The following is a 27,371-nucleotide window of genomic DNA, read 5'->3' on the forward strand; positions in this document are numbered from 1 at the left end:
TTTTCCCCTTCTGTTTCAGCAGAGTTCTGTGGATATCAAAACTGTCATTATCTACCCACAGGCAGTTTCGAAATACCCACAGGCATCTTGCTTAGCTACAGCTTGAGGCTTTGGAAAAAAGTAGTGCCATCCAGAGCTGCAAAACCTCTAATATGTATATAGAAAAATATCTGGCATTTTGAGGTATTTCAGCCTGTAAGACATATGCTGGAGGTCTAAAGTTGCCACTGGTAAAACAGCCTTAATGTTCCTATGAATTCTACACAAGAACTCTCTGTGTAGAGAAACACATTGCTTAAGCAGAAACACATTGCTTAAGGCAGTCCTATATGAGACAGCGGTTTCAAAGATAGATGGATCCCTGAGCTGAAACTGATAGTTTTTCCTAAGTAGAAGTGATTATATCATAATTTCCTGAGCAGTTAGCAGAGATTTCACAATCCCAACTGGTAATAAAGTAGACACTGTGACTTAAGTCAGACCTATTTTCCATACTGGGAAGAGAAGTATGAATGTGTCTAAATGAGAAGCAAATATTGCCAAGATTTTCTAGGGTAAGTGGCAGGGGAGAGTCTGCACCTTGCATCACAGATCAGAAAAATGGTGCTGGGAATTCTCAGGACACTTGCAGAATTGGTGGAAGAGAAGACCTGTACTAGCAGCACTAATGAAAATAAGGGCATCAACTGCAAGCCAAACAAACTATCCTTACAAAGTCAGGAAGATACATTGAGGTAAATGAAATCTTAATGATATTGAGCAACTGACACTAGATCAGAAGGGGAAAACTAAGCTGTAATGCAGAACAATGTGCGTTATTGAATTGCCATTATTCTTCGCTGTTTACGCAGAAGCAGAATCACTCATGCTACAACAATAACAATGTTTTCTATTGATTAATAGCTTCAGTGATGTAAAGTAACAATCATTATAGAGATCTTTGAGTTTTTAGGACTGGGTAAATTGTACCTGGGAGCATCATAAGAATAGCTAAGATTGTCAAACTGTTAATTTTAGAGAAATGCTAAGAGAGTAGTGGAGATGGAGTCTGAAAGAAAATCCAGTATTGCATCAACATTTGTAAATGATGACGCCAAAATGATAAGGTGATGTCAGAAACTAGAGGCAGTTTAGCTTGATATAAATCATATCAAAAGGACAGTAACCGTGATAGGAGGAATAACTCATCTGAACAATTTACAGTCTAATACACTTAAATGCAAGTTCCTTGAATACATTTTATAGTTAAAAGGACAGTAATATTGAGTCCAGCAATGCTAAGTCTAGACTTCTTCAGATGAAAATTAAATTTGGAAACTGATGTTTCATGCAAGAAAGGGAATATGAGTCCCATGTGTATAACAGAAGACTGTAAAAAGAAGACAATGTGCTTAATCATCCAGGATTAGCGAGACCTTTACTTAAAGCCCTGTTCCTACTTCTGTCTGCTACACTCATCATCTTGTCATGAGCAAGAAAGAACACATCTTAAAAGTGGAGGGAAGAATTTCCTGTCAGTCCAGTTCATGTTTAAGAGTACAGTAATTAGAATTGTCTAATACAGAAAATTTCAATGGGGGAAAAAATGAGGAGGTGGGAAGAGAGAGCTATGAGAAAGTCCTTATTGGGAAAAGTTTGCTGTTTATGGTGGCAGGGCTCCGTCATCAGCACTGAGACCCCTTGGGTCTACTATTATACATATTCAACAACATTCCTTTTCCTAGGGTAAAGGTTGAAAGTTGCACAACAGTGGCCCACACCTGCAGGTCACCCAAAGGACTACTGTTTGTTATGTGTGGACATCAAGGTCTGTCAGTCCTCCACTGTCTGTGGTATTCACCAAACTGAACTCCAGCCAGGTGAGGCACTAGCCAGGTGGCCACTGCCAGATATTAATTACTATTGTAGTAGTAATAATAATCATGATGATGTAATGTTCATTTATTATAACCAAGCTACAAACAAAGCTAACCCAGACAACTTCTGAGTCCCTGTACTGTCAGGTCAACCCAAAGCCTGTGGCTGTTCACCAGTAATGGCAAAAGTTATGTGTCTGGGCTACAAGTTTACATTAAAAAAAAAACCCAAAACATGGACAAATTAGAAAAGGTTAGAAAAAACAAGATAAGCCTGGGAAATCACACCTCTTTAGTTGATTCACACAAGCTGCTGGTGTGCACGGTGAAAAAATTTTTTGAGGACTTTTTTTTTTGGCTATATGTAGAAAAACAGTAATGAGATCTGAAAGCTCCAAGTTGAAGCTGAGACAAATTCATGCTTGAAATAAGATACATACTTGTAACTGTGAAGAAAATTAACCACTACAGAACAATTATCTGAAGATATAGAAGGTTTTTCTATGTCTTGAAGTAATTACGTGAAGATTGTGTTAGAAAACAAGAGAAGGTATCATTGATGAAGTACTCATGTGGCAAAACTTTATCTCCTGTAACGCAAGGTGCTTCAGCTAAATGATCTTCAAGATTGTTCTGACCATAATCCATAGCAGTCTTTTCAATTTGATTCCCTCACAGTGACTTAATTTGACTAGAATTCTGAGGAGATATGTCTTCGGAAATTTGGCAAAACCAAAGTCCTCAATTAATAGTATTCCTGCTCAGGTTTTAAAGGTCCAGATTTAAAACCTTAGAAAGGGTCTACAGCGTGAGCAAGTATATTCTAATGCACTGCTGGATGTCAAAGTACTTGCTGGGGTAATCAGCCATTAACTGTTCTAACAATCTCTAAGAAATATGAAAGAATAACTGTGATAGTGCCATGCAATAAAGGCTACTGATGGCAGGTATGTTACGTTCCACCTTATTATAGGTTTTCCTGTTTTATTCAAATGTCACATATAGATGTATGGGTATATTCCTATGATGGGCTCCCATCATAACTTTTTTCCCATTGAATATTATCATCAATACACCCTAGCAGACAGCATGTTAGGTAATTTTTATGAATTAAGCCACTGTAGTTCAAAGGAATTACAGCAAAGGGCTCTGAGAGGAAAACAATGACCCAGAGAAGTGGACTGCGTAATCAGTGTCTTGACAAAATACTTTTTTTGTGCCTTCTAAACACCAATCTGGAAGTAAACTATGAAAATGAACATAAGCCACCTCATACTGACATTTATATTTGTGCTTCTGTTTTATAATGTGATGGAGCAGCTGTGAGCTTTAAAAATAGAGGCATAGCCTAGACGTTAACAGTTTCTTCATTTCTATTAACATGTCTTTTTATCCAGTATCTTTGGAATGTCATTGCAGGAGTCATGACACATATGTGTCACGTAGAAGTTCTGACATATTACTGTTCTGTTATTTTCATCTTTGCCAGTCATCCTGGAAGCAAAAGCACAATATACTTACAAAAGCACAATACACTTACAATCTAAGAAGTTAACTTCATAGTGTTTCTGTCTATCTGCTCTCTGATTAAAGGTTTTTCCTTCTAAAACCTTACTGACCCAAGCGTACCATTTGCCTACAATTTATTTACGGTAAAATGAAAGTATTTAGAATTCACTGCTACAGGAGCTGAAAATTCATAATGAATACTCTATGACCACTGTTCATACACTCACAGTAGCAGTTAGAAGCACATTCAACACCGCAGAGAAAGCAATGTGTAGTCCCTGCCAACAATCATCTATTCTCGAGGGAGAAAGAAGTTATCTGAAGGGTCTTTCCAGAAAAACTGTTCTTTTCATCATCACTAAAGCTCCTAAGGGCTTTCTTCTTTCCTATAAACCTCACAATTTGTCTATGTGCTCTACCCAATTAAAGCTATAATAGGACCAACATGGACTTACAGAGTAGGCTGTTTTAGACATGCACCAAATTACAGTGCATTTTGTATAAAGCAGCTTTTTCCCTATTTCATAGCTTAAGAATGGAGTAGAAGGTGAGGACCAAGAATTGGCTTTGTTGTGGTTTTTTTTCCCCCTCACTTAAAGAAACGTAGTTATTGATCGTATAAGATTCACTGATGCAGAAAGCTCTGTTTCTTTACCAGGTACAACCCACTACCCTCTGCCCCAAGGATTTAGCTTGTGGTTAAACCATTTAAACAGCTATGTGCCTCATATGTCTGTCCAGTTTAAAAAATCCAGTTTCCTATTTTCAAAGTCAATTTACTGCTCATCCTGCCCTTAGATTTCTGTAGCTACAATCCACTGTCACTTCCTAGAGTAAAACCAGTAAACTTCATAATACAAGCAGCAGTGCTGCCTGAACAAGATAAAGCACAGTTCAAGCCTCTCAAACTACTTGGTGAGCAAAGATGATGGGTTCCAGTTCTGCTTTTTATGCCTCCCAGCACTTCACTTTTTGAAGTTCTACACTTACCTCAACTCCTTCACTATTGACTCTCCTTTCTTTCTTTCTTTTTCTTTCATATTTTAGGATAAGAAATTACTTACTTCAACAGAGACACAGACTTTTTAAGAAGTATTTCACATTACAGTGATTAGTAACTGTATTTTCCTTCACTGCTTCTGCTTTGGTAGAATAAAATAAATGAGCCCATAGGTATACATCTGTTAGATTTAAATAATGCATGAAGGTGACTGGTAGTATTAAAAAAGGAGAAACCATATTTTTCAAGGACAAAATTCTGTGTGTTCAAATGTACTTCTAACATCAAACAGTAGCATTATATGCTTGTATCAAATCAGGAACTTCTTTCAAAACATAATTATACTGTTCAAAGACAACTACTGTGTACTTTTATGAGACAATACAATGCAACTATACTTTGCAAAACTCATTTCATACAACTGTATTATGAAATATACCACTGAGATAAATAATAGTTACACAGCCAAATACCAAACAGTAGCAGAGAGAGAAAAACATAAGTCGTGAGAAATGGAGAAGAATAAAATTTGAAAAGAGGACAGAGTCAATATGACAGATATAAGGGCTTTTCTAGGAGGTAAGAACAATAAAATAAAGGCTTTCAGAACAGCTAAAGACTGCATAAGTAAGACACATGAGGTTGCTACTATGTAAGGAGATGAAGGAGAGTGAGTTATGGTCAAAGAGAAAAAGTCACTATTTATTTTCTACCATTTTGTGAATAATTGTCGTATGACCAGTGAAGCATTCATCACTTGGAACATGCTGACAACCACTGAGGTAATACTAAGTATGAAAAATTAGGATGGCAAGTCCAAATAAGTGCTGTCAATACTAAACACACAAAACAAATGTGTCAAAGGGGGTTTCTTGACCAAACACTGGAGTAGTTAGCTTTTGATATTATGACTGATCTTGACTGAAAACAAGAAGCCATCAAAGGAAAGTGAGTATGCTTAAAAACTTGATAGTGTTGTTCTCGAATGCCCTGAATCAAACAATCAGATAGTCCTTGACTATCAGGAACCTGACAGTCCTTTAAGCAATGCTTCAGATGTGTAAATTTAATACAAAGGGCACAATACTGTGCAGGAGAGATCTCACAATAGTACTAGTACTAAATATAATTTAAAAAGGTAACTAGACCTTCAGAGAGGGGGAAGGAGGAACATCAGTGAATTCTACAATGGACAGGGCTGGATCTGAGGCTGAGCAAGAGGTAATTTTACTTACTGAGTTAATGATTTTGAGAAGGTTAGCCTGTGTAATACACTGAGTCTGTTGTTGGAGTTTAGTGAGCAACTGCAAAGGAACAGTCAGGCAGAACTAAGGGGTAAAGTAGTGTAAAAACTGCAGAAATTGCTGTTTTGAAAAAGCAGATCAATCGCTCCAGATATTAAAGAGAAAAAGAGCTGATACTGCCTTTCATGTTGAAGTGGAAAGAAACAGTTGAGGAGTTGGATTTCTTCTTTCCCCCAGAATTCTCTGTAGCCTGGTATCCTCCCTTTAGTAGAAAAGTGAGAATACAGGTAAAAATAACAGCTACCTTCACTAAAAGCAACAGTGAAATCCTAGCTTTGATTTGTTGAAGAGGAAGTTGATAGGATCTGCCAGAGACTGTCCTGTGCATGTGGACAAACTGACTAGCACCATCAGCTGTAAAATGGCTAGACAACTTTTTAGTATCATAAGCTTTAGGAATTTGATCTGAAAGGTATTAAGCATTGAATAGATATCCAGAAGGATGGGTCAGTTACATCTGTACACAGGAAGTAAACATTTTAAGTGAAAAATTAGAAGCCCTTAAAAACTGTGAGGTCTGACTGCAATATGAATTTATAGACCTGCCTAGCACTAGCCCTGATAGATAGATAGATAGATAGATAGATAGATAGATAGATAGATAGATAGATAGATAGATAGATAGACAGACAGATAGCCCTGATAGTTAGATAGCCCTGAAGATCTTCCCTTAGAATTACTTATCATGTTTCATACCTGTGGTGGGAACCAGTTCAGTGACCAGTTTTCAGCCTTGCAGCAAGAGGAAGCAGCACAGCATGCAAGGCTTCTCAGCTCCAACTTTTCCTCTCAGTTGATCGTGGTGGGAGCAACAGGTTCCAATTCTGTCTCAGAGTACAGAGATATCTGCCTAGCCTAACACTGATTATATGAAATCCATACAGTGTCATATAGATTAATCACAACAATCACAATGTTGTGACATGAAAAATGGTAAGAAGGACCAGTGAAAACTGTTGGACTCTTTCCCCTAGATTTAATCAATTCTGATTGATAGAGCAACTATTAAGTGCCAAAATTAAAATTTGAAGTCAAATTAACTGCTGCCCTCTAACAAGTCTGTCTTAACAGTGAAGCATACTACAGTGACAGAAAAATACAGATGTTACGGGCTGAAAGCATGGAAACGGATAAATGCAACAAACATACAAGCAACAATTACCTTTTCAAGGCACAAAAAATATCTCTAAATCTGAAGTCTACAATACCTTAGAGAAAATGTCTCCTTTTGTTATGTCAGTTCAGTTTAAATTTTTGATCTAAGGGCCCTTGCAGGCAGTTGTAAAGACTTTTAAATGCTAGGCGTAGTAACAAACACATAATGTCTTTCATGTCTAGGCACTGACTTAATATTATGGGTTTGAAATTTCTTCTCCTTTCATTCTCCCTGCCCCCAAGAAAAGAAGTGTTGTATTTAATTGGCACTGGAACACTGAGTTTCTTCTTCACTAGCATTGTTTTTAGAACAGGAATATATAAACTGATTGATTCTTCTGCTGAAAGAAACACCAATGTAAAATGCATAGGCATCCCATTGGCATCCCTAGCTTTTCCTAGGATCAGAAAGTAGAGTATGATACAGTCTATGATATCTCTCTCCCTTGCCCTAAGCCCAACTACAAACCATCTACATAGGTTTTGTTTGCTTTCCTTCTGCTTTGGGTAGTTTACGCTGATAAGACTTTTGTGAACAGATATGCCAAAGATTGCAAAACTGGGTGTACAACTACTTTAGGGTACCTACATTCAACAAAGTCCAATTTACAGCATGTGGGCAGAAGCTGGCCTGGAAGATATTTCTGCAGGGCTTATACTTTTTCCTGAGAGAAATTTATTAGGCAACTAACAAAGGAAATAGATCCCAGCCAGGCAGATATCTCTGTACTCTGAGACAGAATTGGAACCTGTTGCTCCCACCACGATCAACTGAGAGAGAAAGGAGCAGCTGAGGAGCCTTGCATGCTGTGCTGCTTCCTCTTGCTGCAAGGCTGAAAACTGATCCCTGAACTGGTTTCCACCACAGGTATGGCCAAAGACCACACCTGCACCCTCACTTAAACAAATAAGCGTATGGGGGGGAATTTCAGAGATGCTCAATGATCTCATTGGCTTTTGGTTCCCTGAGAATCTGCCAATAAATAAGTCTTCTGTTTGGAGCTCTCACTATGTACATCGTTTGATATAGCTCTATTTATGTAACATTAAAAAACTGGCTGAATTACTTAGTTTCTTATAATAACAGAATGAGCGATTTTGCTGGTTCTTCAAAATGTTATTTTAACTGGCTTTATTTTAGAGGTTTAATTCAACAGTATAAAACATAATCCTAAGCAGCATGTTTTCACCCCTTTTCCATTACTGTGTTTTATAAGTTTAGAATTAGTTTCTTTTGGGATCACTCAGGTAAGACCCCTCATTTTGCTTACTTCATCTTTTTTATATTTTATCAGTAAAAAATAGACCACATTTCCTGCACAGATCAAGATTATACCAGTAAAAATAGACCACATTTCCTGCACAGGGAAAGTATTTTCCTTCTGGTGAAAAGCAACCCTATTCATCTCTCTCCTCATCTAGATCTCTATTGAATATTCATTTCTTTTCTCTACCCTCCCCTTGAAAAACAGTTAATATAATCTAATCTGTTGGTGACATTTACAGGGAATGAATGAAGATCTGTTTACTGAAACCTACAGGGTTGTATTAGTTAGTTCATTTAAACTATGCTTCCAGGAAGGGATCAAGGATTAAGCAAGTAGGATCTGACATATATTCCTCGAAGGAGTTTTATCCTTTCAAATTTTTCAGAAGAAATCTGGTTAGGTTTTAATTCAATTTCTCATCAAGAATTGCCACCTGCCTTTAATTTGACGCACAACAGAACCCTGCAGACTCACAAATACTGAAGTACGTGCTTTTTGTGCAATAGCTTTCAATCTGTTCCAACATACTGCAGAAAGGAAGGTTGACTTAACTGGAAAACAAGTTTGATCTGGTACTGGAGAGGCAGAGTTCAGATCCGTGTTCGGGTCAAAGTTGCTGTATCATCTTGGCCAACCACCATGTGGCTCCAAAAATACTGGTGTGCCGACAGTGAAAAGTTATACAGAAAAACACCACCTGGCTGCTTCACCACCTAAAGTTTATATAAGAAGCAATGGAGAAACAGAGCTTTTCTTCACTTAGCCTGCTATCAAACCCCTCTGGGTCCGCCAACTGATCATACCATGTGCCTAAATACAGCATTATTTATGCAGTCTGTCGCTGGATGAAACAAGCACTGTTGGAAGCAGGGACTGTATATTAAGTTCTCCTCTCATTACTACAGACATGTATATTCTCATTTGAGGTATTTCTAGTTCATACATTTCTGCCTACAATCTTCTCAGTACCTTGATCAGTATTTTGGCCATAGTTAGTCCAAGTTTTTGATGCTTATGTCTACCTAGTTATGCTACACAGAACTCAAGTACCCGTGTCATGACTGTGCATCCCATTCCCACAGGAAGAAGCACAAAGGTTAGTGAGCTTTATTACATGTAAATCCTCTAAGGAATCTAGATCTTAGTCTTCTCTGGCTGCATTTTCCTTAAAATAAGATGTCATGATGAACACAACAGGAATGCCGGGTTCTTGAGAAGTGTTAATATAGCTGGCTATAGAAAAGCACAAAGAAGGTAATTCTGTTTAATGTGCTAGTAGCAGAAATGTATTTGATCACATTTGTTACATTATTAGGCAGCATTCTATTGTTCTGCAAATATCTGTGAAATCAGTATCCGGGAGAAATGAGAGATTTAACATGGAATCATGTCTTCCTCAATAGACAGACAGTCATTCTTTGGAAGAGTCTAAACACTAGAAAGACTCACTACCAGCAGAAACACAGAAACAACAACATAAGCACTTCTTTTTGGTAAAAGGAAGCTGGAGGGATACAGACATAGTAATAGGCCTAAAGCACATATCTAGGGATGATGATTATTATTACTATTAATTTCCAGGGATTTTACAGTTAGCACTATTATTTTTTTCCAAGCCTTACAGAGCAACCTATAACTATTACAAGACTCCTTTTAGTGTTTTAGACTTACAACTCAATTTCTTTAGACTCTCACCAGTATGAATATCCTGCATGAGAGAGTTCAACATGCTAGCTTTAAAATGATAATGATTCCTAAAGAAAAGATGTAAATTCAGCAGGAACTCTACAGCAAGGCAATTTCTGCTTCAAGTCGAACCCCATCCACAAACAGCTAACAGTCCTTACTTGTAGCCGTGTTTTATGTAAGACAGACCACTTATTCTGGAGATTTTATTGCTTGCCTGTATGTATAAAAGGCGGGCGCAACATTTTAGGAAGACAAGAATTTACTCCAAACTATTACTACAGAAAACTATTGCCAGATTATGGTTATTCTACAGTTTTTACACCACCTCTTCCTAACACATCCAGTGGAAATTCTAGTAATCCAATAGGATTTGCTGTCCTCCAGTTTCAGATACATATACTGCTAATGAACTGATTGGATTTGCTCACAGCTTGATACCCGATTACAAATTCAGAGCTGCAGTCTTAAAACTGGTCATAATCATAGCTGTACTATACACAAAGAGATTTCTACAACTGTTTTGCTTCTAGTCTCTGAAAAATATTTAAAGCATATGTCATAGCTATTTATTCTAGCATTATGTCATATCTATCAAGTATCAGCATGCCTATTCATTAGAGTATATAGTCAAATAAAACCAGATACAGTCTATCTGTCTGGATAGTGATGATCCATTTTCTTTCAACAGGAAAAAGATGACTACAAGGAATAATATTTGTATCTGAGAGATCCATATTTAATGAACAACAATGTCAGTGTGTGGTGTACTTTTACTCTAATTTGAAAGCTAAAAGTAATAGCAGTAACATTAACAGATTCTGAAAAAAACATGATTTTTTTGTTGCACTGGTTAAAAGTTTACTAAACAGTAAAGTTGAGATGACATTCAGTTTTGTTTAATTTTGAGAATGACCACATAGTGATAACTTCATTAAGAACAGCACTGCTCATTCAGGAGAAGGCTATTTATTGGTCACAGAATTGTTAAGGATATCTATCAGTCACAGAAAAATAATCTGCAAAAAACCCTGTCTTTTTCAGTTATGAACTGATAAACACTAAGAGATAAACAAGTGAGAGATTCATCAACGGAGTTTGGCTTCGAATCTCAGCTCAGTAAATAGGGAGTTAGTATTTCAATCGTGTTATGGGATCAGGTCAATATTTAGCATCTAGTCTTGCAAGAGTATAAATTTCATGTCCAAGAGAGAGCTTCATGGACATTTGCTCACAGCCCATCTCCCCCACAGGAGGATAAAAATGAAATAATTAAGCACAAATATAATATAAGCCGCACATTCAGTCAAGCCCCCTGAGAAAAGTAAAGCACATAAGAAAAAAAAAATATGAATTTCCACAAAAAGCTTTTGTCGTGACTTTGATAAACTGTAGATGATTCTATTTGATGAAGCTGTTCCTTTATCAGTGATGTGGTATCAGCAAAAAACATTATTTAAATAAGATTTTAGAAGTTCATCACTGTTGATCAACTTTCCTTCAAATCCTTTTCCTACTAATCTTACTGGATTAGTAAATGTAGGTGGGTGTGCACCTCTGTGACAGTAACCCCTTCCTCTCTTATTTACTGACCACAGAAATCTCTGTGGAGCTCCTAGCATGTGCCTTGGCAATCCACTGACTCACAATCATGCTGGCTGAGGAAGGTCATCAGATTTGAAGCTGCAAGGGTTAAAAGTAAAGTTTGCCCAGCCATACCTAAGGCTGACTCGAGCAGGAGTAAGTAGGACTAAAGAAGAATAAATGGGTTCGATCAGCACTGAACCCCAAAAAACCGTTGCTGGATCAACTGGACACTCTCCCGTGTCAGCTCAGGGATTACAATTATCAATGATGAGCATGGAATGGGAATGTACAATCTGCACTTCTCCTTCCAGGGATGCTAATTCAGTCTCCTTCTCTGTATAACTACCTAAAGACAGCTAGGAAGAACTGTTAGCCCTTTATGATACTGCTGATATTGCTGGTGACGTTATTCAGATGCAAAGGAACTTCATTGATTGGTTTTTAAAATTAATGAAATCATGAAAAGCAATGTTCTAACACACACCTGGCAATTAGTTTGCAAAACTGGCATCTTGAGTGCAGAAAACTGCCAGTTTATGTCTATCCAATTAAAGAATCTCAACATTTTGATGCTAGCTCAGTATACTGAGGAAGGCCCTTGCACATGTCCAGATGAGGATCTGATGGATCAGCAGGCAGAGTGAGGCTAGAAATTAATTCCTTTGGCAGGAGAGGGCCATTCCTGAGGGCTTTTAGGAAAAAGACAGTCTCTAAGTAGCAAGGATTTCAAACAACATGGAATTTAGAAGTTAAACACTATGTTCTGTGTGACACTTGAAAATGAACAGGTAGCCAGTGCATTTTAAGACCATGCTTTCCTCTTTGGAAAGGACCCCACAAGGGGAATATATGAGGAAAGAGCACATCCTGAAATCATTCGCTATAACTGTGAATGGAGATTCACTATACTCTGAGTGGGATCACTGTATGGGAATGAATTCCATAAAATTAGGATCCATAATTATAAAAAGGGTGTTAATATATTTGAATGCACCATGAGAAGGGCAACAAAGTGGGGCAGGGGCTGGATTGCAAGTCCTGAGAGGAGCATCTGAGGACTTGGGTTTGGCTGGGATAGGAGGCTGAGGGACAGCCTCACTGCTCTACAGCTTCCTGAGGAGGAGAAGTGGAGAGGGATGTGCTGAGATCTTCTCCCTGGTACCCAGTGCCAGGACGTCTGGGGATGGCTCAAAGCTGTGCCCACCAGGGGAGGTTTGGACTTGACATGAGGAAGCATTTCTTTACCCAGAGGGTGGTTAAAACCTGGAACAGGTGGTTGGTGCCCCATGCTGTCAGTGTCAGGCATTCGGACAATGCCTTTCATGCCTTGCTTTCACTTTTGTCCAGGCAGTTGGACTACATGGTCTTTGTAGGTCCTTTTCAACACAACTGTTCTACTTCTATTCATTCCCTGCACTCATCATGAGTTGAATCATGATGACACTTCTTTGCCTGAAATGCTGGGGGGGGGGTCAACTATGAAGAGACACAAATCACAAAGGTTACAAGTGGAAACAAGATTTATTTTTCTTTCCATTATGTTATTTTCCTTTCTATAACTTTCTGTTACGTACCTTTCCTTTCTGAGACAGTACTCTGCTTTTTGTTATGATACTTTGTGTTATGTTACTTTCTGTTAATTTCCTATTACTTTAACTCCTGTTCCTTGCCTTGCTGTTAGTATTCTTTCTTCCATTATGTGAACTTCCTTTCCATTAATTTCCTTTCTGTTGCTCTCCCTTCCATTATGTTACTTTGGATTCCAATACGACCATTTCCATTGTGTTACGATACTTTCAGTTGCATTCCTTTCTTTCCTTCCTGTTTCGTTCCTTTCTGTTACTTTCCTAAAAAGGAAATTTTATGAAGTGTGGTATTTCCTGTTCCTTTACATTCCTTTCCTTTTATTTCTGTTCCATTATCTTCTTCTCCTTTGTTACGTTACTCTTTTTTCATTTCTGTTCCATTGCAGTATGTTTCTTTCCTTTCTGTAACTTAACTTTCTTCTGTTACCATTGTTTCCACTATGTTACTCTACTTTCTGTTATTTTCCTTCCCGTGTTATTCCTTTCCATTCTGTTACGTTACTTTCAGTTACGTTATGTTCCTTTCCTTCCTGTTCCACTATGTTCCTTTCCTTTTATTTTTGTTATATTCTTTTCTTTTTCCATTATATTTTTTTCCATTCTGTTACTCTCCATTACATTCTGTCTGGTCTTCCGTTACGTTAATTTCCTTTCCGCTACTTTCTGTTACTTTACCCTCCATTATTTTCCTTTCCACTACATTCTTTTCTGTTCCATTCCATTCCTTTCAGTTAGGTTACCTTTCCTTACCTTTTGGTTATGTTATGTTAACTTTCCTTTCTGTTGCTGTTCTTTCTGTTACTGTCCTTTTTCTGTTACGTTACTTTCCTTTCCTTTTCATTACATTATTTTCCATTATGTTATTCTTCTTTGTGTTACGCTATTTTGCTTTCCAATACATTCCTTTCCACTCCATTGCATTACTTTGTTATGTCACGTTCCTTTTCTTTCCTTCATGTTCTGTTATGTGCCTTTTATTTCTGTTCCTGTTATTTCCTTTCCTGAAAAGGAAATGTTATGAAGTATGGTATTTTATTTCCTGTTCCATTCTGTTTCTTTCAGTTCTGTTCCATTATAATGTTGTTCTTTCCATTACATTACTCTCATTTCAGTTCCATTGAAATACTTCTTTCCTCACTGTTATGTTACTTTGCTTTCTGTTACTCAGCTTTCTTCTGTTACCTTTCTGTGATGTTATTCTTCTCCATTATGTTATTTTCCTTCCCGCTACGTTCCTTTCCATCCTGATCTGTTACTTTCAGTTATGTTCCTTCCCTTTCCATTGCATTCCTTTCCTTCCTGTTGTTATTTTCCTTTTCTTTCTGTTCCTGTTATTTTTCCTTTCCTAAAGAGGAAATGTTAAGTATGTTGTTTCCTGTTCCATTGCAGCACGTTTCCTCCCATTCCTGTCTGTTATGTTTCTTTCCTTTTTTACTTACTTTCCTTTCTGTTACTTACCTTTCTTCCATTACCACTCTTTCCATTACGTTACTCTTTTCTGGGTATTTTCTTCCTACATCGTTCCTTTCCATTCCCTTCTGTTCCTTTCAATTATGTTATTTTGCTTCCTTTTGCTTTCTCTCTTACTTTCCATTACGTTCCTTTCCTTTTGTTCTTCTTCAGTTACTTTTTGTGGCATTCCTTTCCTTTTTGTTAATCTCTGTTACGTTCTGTCTGGTCTCCTGTCACATTAGTTTCCTTTCCACTATTTAACTCTATTACTTCACTCTCTATTACTTACCTTTGCACTATGTTCTTTTCTGTTCCATTCCATTACTTTCAGTTACGTTGCCATTCCTTTCCTTTTGGTTACATTAAGTTAAATTTCCATTACTTTCCTTCCTGTTATTGTCCCTTCTGTTCCTTTCCTTTCCATTACGTTATTTTCTGTTACGTTACTCTCCTTTCTGTTACATTATTTTGCTTTCCGACACTTTCCTTTCCATTCCTTTGTGTTACTTTCAGTTTTGCCACGAACCTTTCCTTCCTGTTCCGTTCCATTTCTTTTGTTTCTGTTACTTAATTTCCTTTCCTAAAAAGGAAACTTCATAAAGTATGGTATTTTATTTCCTGTTCAGTTATGTTCCTTTCCTTTCATTTTTGTTCTGTTATGTTCTTCTTCGTTACGTTAGTCTCTTTTCATGTCTGTTCCACTGCAATGCATTTCCTTCCTCTCCATTGTGCTACTTCCCTTTCTCTCACTTACTTTTTTTTTCCTGTAAGTTTCTTTTGTTGCCATTCTTTCCGTAGTGGTACTCTTGTTTCCATTATGTTATTTATTTCCCACGTCATTCCTTTCCATTCTGTTAGTTTCAGTTATGTTCGTTTCCTTTGATTTTTGTTCTGTTATGTTCTTCTCCTTTCCATTATGTTCCTTTCCTTTAGTTCCTCTTCTGTTACTTTCCGTTACATTCCTTTCCTTTCTGTTACTCTCCGCTATGTTCTTTCCGGTCTCCCATTACGTTCGTTTCCTTCCTGTGACTTAACTTTCTGTTACTGTACTCTGTTATTTTACTTTCTGCTATATTCTTTTCTGTTCCATTCCACTTCTGTCAGTTACATTACCCTTTCTTTCAGGTACATTACATTAACTTTCTGTTACCTTCCTTCCCATACTATCTTCTGTTACCTTTCTTTCCTTTCCATTACATTATTTTCCATTATGTTACTCTCCATTAAGTTATTTTGCTTTCCAATACTTTCCATTCCATTGTGTTACTTTCAGTTATATCACATTGCCTTTCCTTTCCTTCCTGTTCCATTGCGTTTCTTTTATTTCTGTTAGTTTATTTCCTTTCCTAAAAAGGAAACTTCGTAAAGTATGTATTTTATATCCTGTTCCATTACGTTCATTTGTTGTATTTTTCTTCTGTTATGTTCCTCTTTGTTATGTTACTCTCCTTTCATGTCTGTTCCACTGTAATACGTTCTTTCCTTTTCTCTCCATTATACTTCTTTCCTTTCCTCTCCATCATGCTACTTACCTTTCTCTTACTTTTCTTTCTGATGTTCCTTTCCTTTCTGCTAGTTTCAGTTACATTCCTTTCCTTGTATTTTTTGTTCTGTTATGTTCTTCTCCTTTCCATTATGTTCTTCTCCTTTAGTTCCTCTTCTGTTACTTTGCTTTCCTTTCTGTTACTCTCTGTTATGTTCTCTCTGGTCTCCCATTACGTTTGTTTCCTTCCTGTGACTTAACTTTCTGTTATTTTACTTTCTGCTACGTTCTTTTCTGTTCTGTTCCATTTCTGTCAGTTATGTTACACTTTCTTTCAAATACATTACATTAACTTTTTGTTACCTTCCTTTCCATACTATCCTTTCTTCTGTTACCTTTCTTTCCTTTCCGTTACATTATTTTCCGTTATGTTACTCTCCATTATGTTATTTTGCTTTCCACTACCTTCCTTTCCATTCCGTTACTTTCAGTTATGTCACGTTCTTTTCTTTCCTGTTCTGTTACTTTCCTTTTATTTCTGTTCCTATTATTTTATTTCTTCTCCTAAAAAAGGAACTTTATAAAGTGTAATATTTTATTTCCTGTTCCACTACATTCCTTTGCTTTCATTTTTGTTCTGTTATGTTCTTCTTTCCATTACGTTACTCTCCTTTAATGTCTGTTCCATTGCAATACATTTCTTTCCTTTCCTCTCCATTATGCTACTTTTCCTTTGTTACTTTCCTTTCTGTAACTTAACTTTCTTCTGTTATTGTTCTTTCCGTTACTTTACTCTACTTTCCATGTTATTCTTTTCCGTTCTGCTACGTTACTTTCAGTTATGTTATGTTCCTTTCTTTTCCTCTCTGTTATGTTCCTTTCATTTTTGTTCCGTTATGTTCTCTTTTTTATTATGTTCCTGTCCTTTTGTTACTCTTATATTACTTTCCATTACATTCCTTTCCTTTCTGTTACTCTCCATTATGTTCCGTCCTTTCTTCTGTTACGTTATTTTCCTTTCCGCTACTTAACTTTCTGTTACTCTATCCATTATTTTCCTTTCTGCTACATTCTTTTCTGTTCCTTTCCATTAATTTTGGTTATGTTACCTTTCCTTTCCATTACGTTACTTTTCCTTTCCGGTACTTTCTTCCTGTTACTGTCCCTTCTTTTACATTCCTTTCCTTTCCATTACTTTGTTCTCTGTTATGTTACTCTCCTTTCCGTTGCATTATTTTCCTTCCCGCTATGTTCCTTTCCATTCCGATCCATTACTTCCAGTTATCTCACATTCCTTTCCTTCCCTACCTGTTCCGTTATATTCCTTTTTTATGCTCCTGTTATTTTATTTCCTTTCCTAAAAAGGAAATTATATGGAGTATGTTCCTTTGTTTCCTGTTCCATTACGTTAAACTCATTTCTATTCCACTGCAGTGTTTCTTTTCCTTCCCCTCTGTTATGTTTCTTTCCTTTCTGTTACTCACTTTCCTTTCTGTTACTCAACTTTCTCCAGTTACCCTTCTTTCCTTTACATTTTGTTACTCTTTTCTGTTGCACTATTTTCCTTCCCACTACATTCCCTTCCATTCTGTTCTATTTCTTTCAGTTATTTTGCTTTACTTTGCTTTCTTTTTTACTTTCCTTTCTGTTACGTTCCTTTCCTTTCATTTCTCTTCCAGGATGCTTGAAAAGTGCTCTTGTGCCTTCCTAGCGCTGGTGTTGCACGCAGGGAGAGGTGGAAAGTGGCAGCTGCTGATGGGCAGCAAGGCTGGAGCCCTTCCAAGCACAGGCTGCTGTGCGCAAGCAAGAACCCCCTGGGAATGAAGCCAAGGGAAGAGCAGAGCTTGCTCCTGCTCCAAGCTTGCACTGGGCAATGGAGCCAGAGAAAGCCAGGGCACAAGTTGTGCCCTGGAGGTGTGCAAGCAGCGGGCAAGAACCAAGCCCAAAGGACCCTGACAAGGGGCTGTGCTCAACGCAACAGAGGACAAGCAGCAACCCCCAGGCGCTACCCTGGGAGTCGCAAAAGCTTCCTCCCCCCAGATGTGGGGCACGAGGGGCACCCGCGTGGAGCAGGAGCAGCAGCCTTTGGGCCACCACAGCCCAGAGGAGCCCTGCCAAGGGGCTGGCTCACTGCTGCAGAGGAAGGCAAAAAACACCCAGGGACACTCACAGATCCGTGAGGGAAAAAAAGCCTTCCCCCCACCAGCTGCAGGACACGAGGGGCCACCTTCGTGGTGCATGAGCAGCCGGAATGGACCAGAGGAGCCCTAACAAGTGGTCTTGCTCGATGCTCAGAGGAAGGCAAAAAACCCCCGGGCCCAGTGCCAATCTGCCCGGGGGAAAATTCCTTCCTGACCCCAACACTGGCGATCGGCTATCCCTGAGCATGGCAGCAAGACCTGCTCCTGGCCCCAAAGGGTGATCACGCTTCCCAGAAGACCCCTAAGCCCTGTTCTCCCTCAACCCAGAACCACCTCAGCAGTTCCCAAGGGTGGTCAAAGGCCCCAGGCCTGATCGACCCTGTGGGCAAGAATCCTCCCTCCCTATGCCTGGCAGGGCACCAGCGGCTGCTCCAAAGTGCTGGGATCCCTGGATCCCTTTGCTTACAGCTGCTGTTCCTGGCTATGCAGGGGATGAGGATGATGAGCTCTGCAGTGCTCCTCAAGGTGGCATTCCTATGGTCTGGCCACAGCTATCCAGCTGAAAAGAACTGTTCCCCTTCCATGCGCTAGCAAGCTCATCCTGCCAGGAGCTGGCCTCCAGCAGCCTTGACCAGGCTCAGGTCTTCCTCCCTCAAGGCCCCTCCAAGTAACTCCGCCAGCTCCTCAAGAACTTCCTCTCAGATGTCCTTGGGCTGCCCTGGGCCATCTCTGCCAGGGGACACAGGAGGCTGCTCCCTTTTATTCTGTCCCGGGGCATTGTGACTGCTGTGTTGCCGGGTGGTATCACAATGACATGGGGGTGATGGGGCCCCCCCATGCCCAGCCACACCTGCTGCCCCTCAGCCCAGCAGCCTTCAGAGGAAGCCTTTGGGGTGCTGCCCCCGAGGCAGTGCCTGTGCCCAGGGAGGCCCAGGGGCTGTCCCAGCCCTTGGTGGCCATGCTCTGGGCACAGCTGCTGGGCTCCCTGATGCATCCTCAGACACTTGGCTTCCAGGGAAAAGCTCAGGGCTGTTCCTCTTCTTTTGAGGTATGGCAGAAGCCAGCCCTGGCAGCTGCCAGGTTGTCCAGAACTGTGCTTTACATACTCCTCCTCAGAAATACACCTAAATGTTTACTGTCACTGCTTTTCTTTTAGCAAGAACAAGTATTTATCATAAACAAGCCCCTTGCTCCAGAAAATCATTTCAGCGGCGTACATTTTTCAGAATAGAAAGATTGAATAAGATTTATTAGGGTTAAAGAGAAAGATTCTTTTTCCCTCTCTGCAGAGTTTTTCTAGGATTAGAACACAAGACAAAGAACAAGTGAGGATTTGGGGGACTTCGGAATGTTTGGGCATCCAGCTACAAGCTGGTATGTAACCCACACAGTTACCTGAAAGAATCTTGCCGGCATGCTGGTGCTTGTGGTAATATGTTTAAGTGAAAAAACAAAGGCATAAGCATAAAACACTTTTCAAACAATCTGCATTTCAAATGATTCTAACTTGCTTAAACAGCTACAGATTGCACAAAGATATCCTATGTAGAGAAAGGTAATGAAACCATTCCTGTTTTGTGGCAGCTCTGTAGAATTTGTAACCTTTCAGCTGTCCCTTGATCCATGTGAAGGAATATGGCAGTTGTCACACTCTGGTACATAGGGGACAAGTGCCACAGTAATAAAAGCACTGCCACTGTCAACCTATAATAATCTGTCTACAAAGTCACTTTTCTGGGCTGAAATGGATTATGAAGTAAACACACTTGAACCTCTCTTGTTGAAAGGTAGCTTTCATCTCCATTTCCACATCAAAAGCTTGTATGGTTCCAAAGAAGAGTGGGGAGAGGAAGAGCAGGGGGCATATGCAGGAACTGGCTTCCAGCCATAGGGCCAGGAACAGCTGCAGGCTGAAGTCATGGCATGGTTTCAGACCTTCCCCAGTCCTGTTTGACATCCTTTTTGTGAATTTGGGAACAACTCAGCTGTAAAGCAGGTTGTGCCTCCAGTCTGGGCACTGGAATATCATCCGCCCCTGATGCAGAGGGGATGGTATCTGTCTTACTCCTCGCTGTCACTTCACTACTGGATATAGAGGCAGAGGCAGAACAGAGAGGAAGGCCAGGAGCATGTCTACAAAAAGAGGCAGAATTGAGGAATTTGAAGACTATTTGCAGTGACGATCCTTAATTCCAAAGAAATCCTGTCCTGCTGCCAGTTACATGGAGGCCATTTTCATGACCCAATATGCTGCTGTACTTTGTTATTTTAATGGATTATTTCAAATTTGGCTTGCAATCACACAGTCCAGAAATTATGGCTCTATGGGATTAAAGTCAAATGCTGTCAATCTGTCTGTCATACAGTGCATCACCACAGCAGGTAAGCAACAATCATCCAGATTGTTCTTCTGCACGTAGCTAGTTACTCACATTGATTCTTTAACATGAAATTATCACCAAAAATTGGTGTCTAATTCATCTCACTGTGTACGGACAGAATCCCACAGTTCACCCATTCATGAAATGCGAGAAGCAGCCACAGGGGCATTCTTGCTACTGCATTTTTCCACTCATTTCTGTCATTTCATCTCTTATGGTACACAGAGATTTTTGTTAAAATTGGCGTATGTTCTGCATAATTTACAATGACAGATTGGACACTATGCTTTGAAACCATTTCAGTATCTCCTCATTGTGATTTCATGATTAAAATCCATAATCCTAGCCGTAACAAAGTCAGGTGAGCTTTGGAATTCTCCAAAACTGCTGGGATAAATTAGTTGTGAGTTATAATTCCTGTTGAAAGTCTTACGCTAAAATCCTAAAGTACGACTGTACCATCTGGCCTGTGACTAGTTAAGTTTGTTAGTGATAAGTAAAGGAGGTATACAGAGACCTGTGCTGTCACAAGCAGTATAGCATGTTGATCACTGTGAAAACAAAGCAAATTCCATTGCTAATACAATTAAAGGTAATTAAGATACACAAACAGGGATGACTGTTTATCCTCAGTAGCATTTTCACTGCCTGTAATTGCTTTATATATATACCTGAATGTAATTCTATGCACTTTTACTATTTGGTCACCAGTAAAAAGAGAATGTTCCTTAGCTTTGGTCATCACTTTGAATAAGATCTCAGCTTGTAGTCTTTGCCATAGCAAAATGCTAATATGAAGGAAGGAAGAATAAAAATAATGAGGCACTGGTTTAACACTCTTATCTCCCAAGTACAAGTGTAATGCTCTAATGTGACTATTCTAGCATCCTAAAAAAATACTAGAACAGAAATGCAGAAACCTTTTCCATACATGTCAGGTGTTCAGCTTGGCAGAACATGGGAGCAGTTAGCTCCAGGCAGCTGCAACAAGAGAACTTGCCACAGTTTTTGTCATGTTCCTATAGAGAGAACTGTCCCCTCCTTACTATCTGCTGTAGCTAATGATGAAAAATGCCACCATTCACAACTTCACCTTTTCTTCCCCCAACCAAATGGCTGAAGTCTGCAGTAAGAATAATTCATTGTGACAGCTTATCTTTTTGCCCAGTGGGGGTCTTCACTGAAGTGTGGCTATGAAAGCAATTTCCATGTTGATGATGACTGAAGCCTTTATGATTCAGAGCTAAACAAGTTACAAAAGGCAGGAGGATACCAGTATCACAGTCACAAATATCTTCCGATTTCAAAGGAAATGAAATTAAGCTAATATATAGTACATGTGGTACTTGGATCCTTTGAAAGAAAGCCACAGAAAAGATGTTATATATAGTGGCATATAGTAATAGAAGTGCTTGTAAACTATTATTTGCAGATGTTCATAAGAAAGCCATGCAAATCAGTCACATCTAAAACTTGGCATTATTACTTCTTAGTCAAAGGGTTTGCTCCAAAGTGCAGACTACAAAGAAATAAATTTGATCACGGTAAAACAACAAACTGGATTACAATTCAATCCTTAAAAAATCCCAAAACAACCCTAAGAAAATTCTTGGGATATTGTCCTCATTTCCTTTGATTGTTGCAGAATAACAACTGTTACGCTGTAACACAGACTTCCAGTGCCTAGGAAGCATAAATATAAGATATATAGTTCTGTTTTATATAATCAGGATGATATAAGTGTCCAAGGTGGCAGAAGAAAGAGAGTAAGACTACACTTCCTTAGATAAAGAGAGCATGTATGCAGAAACATACATAAACCAGTGTTATTTATATTAAAATATATTATGAATACAAATGTTGTGAGGTATATAAAATAAGTCCAATATATAAAGCATAATATTTTAATACAGTAAAAGGTATTTCCTATAATACCATATATGGCATATGGTATTATATTATAATGAATAACAGTATATATTATTATACCTTATAAAAAGAAATACCATATGAATAGTAATTTCTATATGAAGTTCAACTCAAAAGTAAGCTGCCTGACATATAGAAAGCTTTAAGTCTTATTTTTCAGTAGTGCATTGTAAACCTGATTCTAGTTAACTTACATTCGAAGTTAATTGTAACTACATTGTAATACATTGCAAAAGCCTAATTCTGATTACTTTCACTATGATGATGGAATTATTTCTAATAGATGCTGGCATAAACAGGATCAATACTAACTGTCACATAAACAGATTTATCCACTGGGGAAAAAGCAGGGACTTAACTAGATGTATCTTCCCATCCTTTCTTCCAAGTCCATTTACGTTTCCAAAACCAGGTATTCAAAATGAAAGTGAGCAATTCAAACTCTCAAATACTAACCCATAAGACCTTTCTAATTTCAGCTGTATGTGAGGAGATAGAGCAAACTTTTTCCCTATGACAGCAGCTCTTCACTTCCTCTTTTCTCTATGACTTCAGCCCTCAACAGGTCCATGAGAAGCAGCAATCTAAAGCAGCCACACACACCAGGACAACTCATTGGTACACCACATGCTCCTTCACACTGATAATGCTAAAATGGAATACTGGGTCTGGCTGGGATGGTTTCCAGTTTACCATCTTCACAGCAGCCTGTACGGTGGTGTTCTTCAGTTTGGGTAAACCACTGTTAATAACACACCACTGTTTTGGATCCTGCTAAACAGAGCTTGCACAGCACCTGGGATTTTGCTCCACACTCTCCCCCATAAAGGCCAGAAGGAACGGGGTGGGCGAGAAGTTAGGAGGTGACACAGATGGGACAGTTGACCCAAACTGACCGTAGCAGTATCCCATACTATGCAGTGTCATGCTCAGCAATAAAATCTCAGGGAATGGAGGAGGAAGGGGTGGGGATGTTTCTTTTTCCAAACATTACATTTGCTGAGACCCCATTTCCCTAGTAGCAGCTGGACAGCTGCATGCTGATGAGTAGTACTGAATGAATTCCTCTTCTCACTTGCCTGCATGTGCAGGTTTTGCACTTCTTATTAAACTGCCATTCTTATTAAACTATCATCTTAATCCAAGAGTCTTTTCACTTGTAAGAGTCTTTTCACTTTCCCCTCCTCCCCACACCATCTCCTGGAAGAGAGGAGTGAGAAAAAAAGTAGGGCAGATGTTTGGCTGCTGGCTACAGTCAACTCACAACTTATTTAGTGCAAACTGATGTCTGCATTTCAGGAAGAGAAGGCATTTTGTAAGACCAAAGCAGCATCCTGCATTTTGTTTTTCTTTGGTAGCATTAATCTATTTGAAATTCTCTTGCCTTCAGTAGGAAATCAAAGGCACACACTTTTCTTTACCTTAACTGTGACACTCTTTGCTAATACCCAGAGTCATTCAGCCTGTGGAATATCCATCCTTGGACATTCTCAAAACTCTACTGACTGTGGCCCTGAGCAACCTGACACAGCTTTGAAGCTGGCCCTGCATTCGAGCAGGGCTCGGACCACGTGAACTCCAGTGGTTGCTCCTTACCTGAATCCTTGTAGGGTTCTATGATCTTATAATTTCTGCTTCTTTCTAAATTCTAAAAAGCCATTTTCAGCTTTCCAGCAAACTTGTAATGAATTTAGTATGTAGGCAACTCTCATAAGCCAAGCTGCCTGCATTCAGGAGTTGGGCTAATTGCTCTTTCCTGTCTTTCCTCTTGTTTTCTTTTTTGCCATCAAAGAAGAAAATACTACTCAGGAGGAAGAGAAATTAACACAGGTAAGTGCTTGGAAAGGTAGGGATCAAAGCAAAAGCCTGCTATAATTCTGAACTACTCTTCTCAGTTTAGAAAAAAGAAAACCAACCCAGCCACCAGGCACTATTTTAATAAAGTTTAAGCATTTATTACATAAACAGTTGTGTAAGCATGTGGACCTATTTTAGTAGTCTGTGGAATTCAGTGAAGTCAAAAGGCACTGATGCCACCTCTTCTGTACCACTGTACATTCTCAGAACATGCAGGACAAAGAATCACAGATTCATAAAATGGTTTGGGTTGGAAAGGAACTTGAGATCATCCAGTTCCAACCCCCTGCCAAGGGCAGGGACACCTCACACTAAACCATGTCCCCCAAGGCTCTGTCCAACCTGGCCTTGCAGGCTGCCAGGGATGGAGCATTTACCTCTTGCTTGGGCAACATGCATCAGTGTATCAGCGTATCAGCGATGTCTCCACAACTTACCGATCAATAATGGCACACATGTCAATGGTGACATTGGCAAAGCTTCCCAGCTGGCCTTGCTCCACTGCGTGTAAATCCACCAGCTGATCATCCACATGAATAAACTGCATGCACCCTTGAAATGAATGCTGGAATAGCGAGTGATCCGAGTCATTCATCTGTACGGGAAACCCTGTAAAGCAGCAGGATAAAGAGCATTATTCACTTCATGTACTATTGCTCAAGCCAGTACTTTTTCCACAGGCAAAGACATGTTTTATAGATGGGGAAAGAAAAAGGCAAGGTGGGAAGGAAATATTATACAGTTATTAGATTACATTGTAAGGTTATTGATTTAAGTCATTGGGAACTACCTGCAAGAATTCATACAGTAGAGTTGATGATTCTTTCATTAGTTCTGTCTACAGGATAGAAATCTTCTGCTACCCTTCTCCTCCCCGAGCCTTCTATTGCTGTTTCTCATTATTTCTCTCTTCACACAAAGATTAAGGGAACAGAAAAAATATCCATCTTGCTGTACTTCAGGAATCACATTCCCACTTCTTAGATTTTTCTGGGCAAAACGTATTCCATGTGTTCCACTACATGAATTTCTAGACAGGTTTCTCTAGAACTAGCCTTCCTGGGCAATGGACTTGTGTTGGAAACTTCCTGCATACTTGAAACTAGCCCTAAAATCTAATGTCCTGGCCCACTTCGGAGGAATGTGAGAACATTCTGTCAGATTTCCATTCTTGCTCTCAATACATTAATTTATCTGTCTTTCTGAAGGTGTTTTATAAGAGATGAGAATGAATTAGTGTCTCGATTCATGTTAAAAGCCAGGGACACAGAGGATGTTTGTATGTAGTTGTTTAACTGAATGCCCTTTGGAAGTGAATGTGTTGATTTACTTGTGAAAAATGTCATGGATAAGACAGGATCTCCTGGATAGGTGGAGAGACACATTCACTGCTTATAAATCTTAAGCAAGATTTAATTACCTGGAAAAGCTTCAGGAAAAGAATTCAGACAGAATCTGTTTAAGTTGAGAACAGGAAGAAAGGGAATGCAGCCAGCACTTTACTGGCAAAGAAAGGAGATAAAATGCATAATGGATTTATAGATTTCAGCTAGGAAGATGACTAGCCCTGAAGTTCTTGACTGACACACTGGTTTTGGTGGCTAAGACAGCTCCCATTCCTTCTGTCATTTTCCTGCCCAACTTGCTGATCTCCGATGCCCCACCCTTCTTCAGTAAATGGAAACAGCTATTCATGAGACAGGAGAATAATGGATTATCCAACTAATATTGTTTGAACAGCAGCAGGAAAAAGGAATAAAAGTAATTCTAAATTCTGTTCCTGAATACAGTTTATCACGTGACACACAAAGGGACTGGCTAAAAGAGAGGTCAGTGTATAGAGGACAGAAACAAGCAACTGGCGCTTGAGGGCAGATGCTGCTTAATGTGGCACCTATTAATAAAACAAACCCCAGATACATAAAAAGTCTTCCCCAAAATATAATTAAGACTCATTTTAACTGAAAGGTTTTGCCAGAACATTCATGGCCAAAGGCTTTTCTTGAGGTTGTATCACCCAACAATGCAAGAAGCCATAAACTGTTATGTGGAAGATTATTAACCCCCTCACACTAATACACATCAGATGGAAACAGAAAAACTACAAAGTATTCCTCAGTTGCTTAACTAGTACACAAAAACCTCATCAGAACAACAGCCCTCCACCAAAATTGTGCTAATCCCAGACTGAGGATTGTTAGTTTGGATTGGCAGGAAAGTCAAGCCATAGGAAAAGGGTTTAAGTTTTCTTCCCAGCATGTGCACTGGCTAGTGACTTATGTGAAGAAGAGAAGATAGGGCTTTCAGAAACCTGCTTCCTACTTGCTTTAACTTGTTCTTTCCAGTGACTGACTAAACTGATTCAGCTGAGGCTTTACAGTAGACAACAGTACAGAGCGACTGAAAGTGCAATTCCCTGTTGTTTGGTGGATACAAGCACAATATACATGTAAACCCAGCAAAGCCAAGGACATTATATGGCCGTATCTGAATAGAATGAAAGATTACCCATCGTCTTTCAAGCACAAACTGAAAAACAAGGTGAAAACCTAGAGACACAATTAAATTTCCACATCAGAAACAGTATGAACCAAGTAACTAAGCCACAAATTAGATTCAGCAATATTTTCCAACAAGTTACTACCAACATATGATAGCATTTGAGAACTAAACACAGAGGCATTTTAATACATAATTCTCACCTTCACTGCATCTGAAGTGTCACTACACTCTAATGAGCACACAGTTATTATTGGTCTCTGCTGCTGGCTGACGCTGCACACAGAGAAGTAGAAGCTGGGTCCCTCAGCCTGGGCAGAGGCCCCAGGTCCCTGGTCCCCAAGCTGGGCTCCACTGGCTGGGGTAGGAGGGAGTTGCAGGCTGGAGTGGCTGAAGCTTGCGGCCACTCCTAACCTAACTATGGAAATCAAGGGAGTGGAAGAACAATGGGGTTTTTGAGCCATCTGCTTCTCACAAACCCGTCTTCTCTGACACCCTTTTGTTTTCTGCTTTGAAATTGCAGTCATAGCTTAGACAAACCTTTCAGAATGCAGTTAAAAACATACTGGTCTGTAAAGAATTTTGCACATGGGAAAGCAACTAGATAACCCTTGTATTAATACGTATGCTGTTTGTTAACTATTTTAGGTATACAGCCCATTAATTTTGGTGGGACCT

At 39.2% G+C, this 27,371-nt stretch overlaps 1 protein-coding gene across 1 annotated transcript in view; it reads right to left on the reverse strand.

Moving 5' to 3' along the window:
* The window catches only part of CNTNAP2 (contactin associated protein 2), a 1,034,819-nt gene that overhangs the window by 378,680 nt on the left and 628,768 nt on the right, over nt 1-27,371 (reverse strand). The window contains exon 10 of the mRNA XM_065665653.1: nt 24,632-24,803. Coding sequence (XP_065521725.1) covers nt 24,632-24,803 — 172 coding nt within the window. The remainder of the gene's footprint in view (nt 1-24,631; nt 24,804-27,371) is intronic.

Source organism: Lathamus discolor, chromosome 2 (genome assembly GCF_037157495.1).
Source record: "Lathamus discolor isolate bLatDis1 chromosome 2, bLatDis1.hap1, whole genome shotgun sequence".
In the NCBI taxonomy this organism is placed as follows: Eukaryota; Metazoa; Chordata; class Aves; order Psittaciformes; family Psittacidae; genus Lathamus; species Lathamus discolor.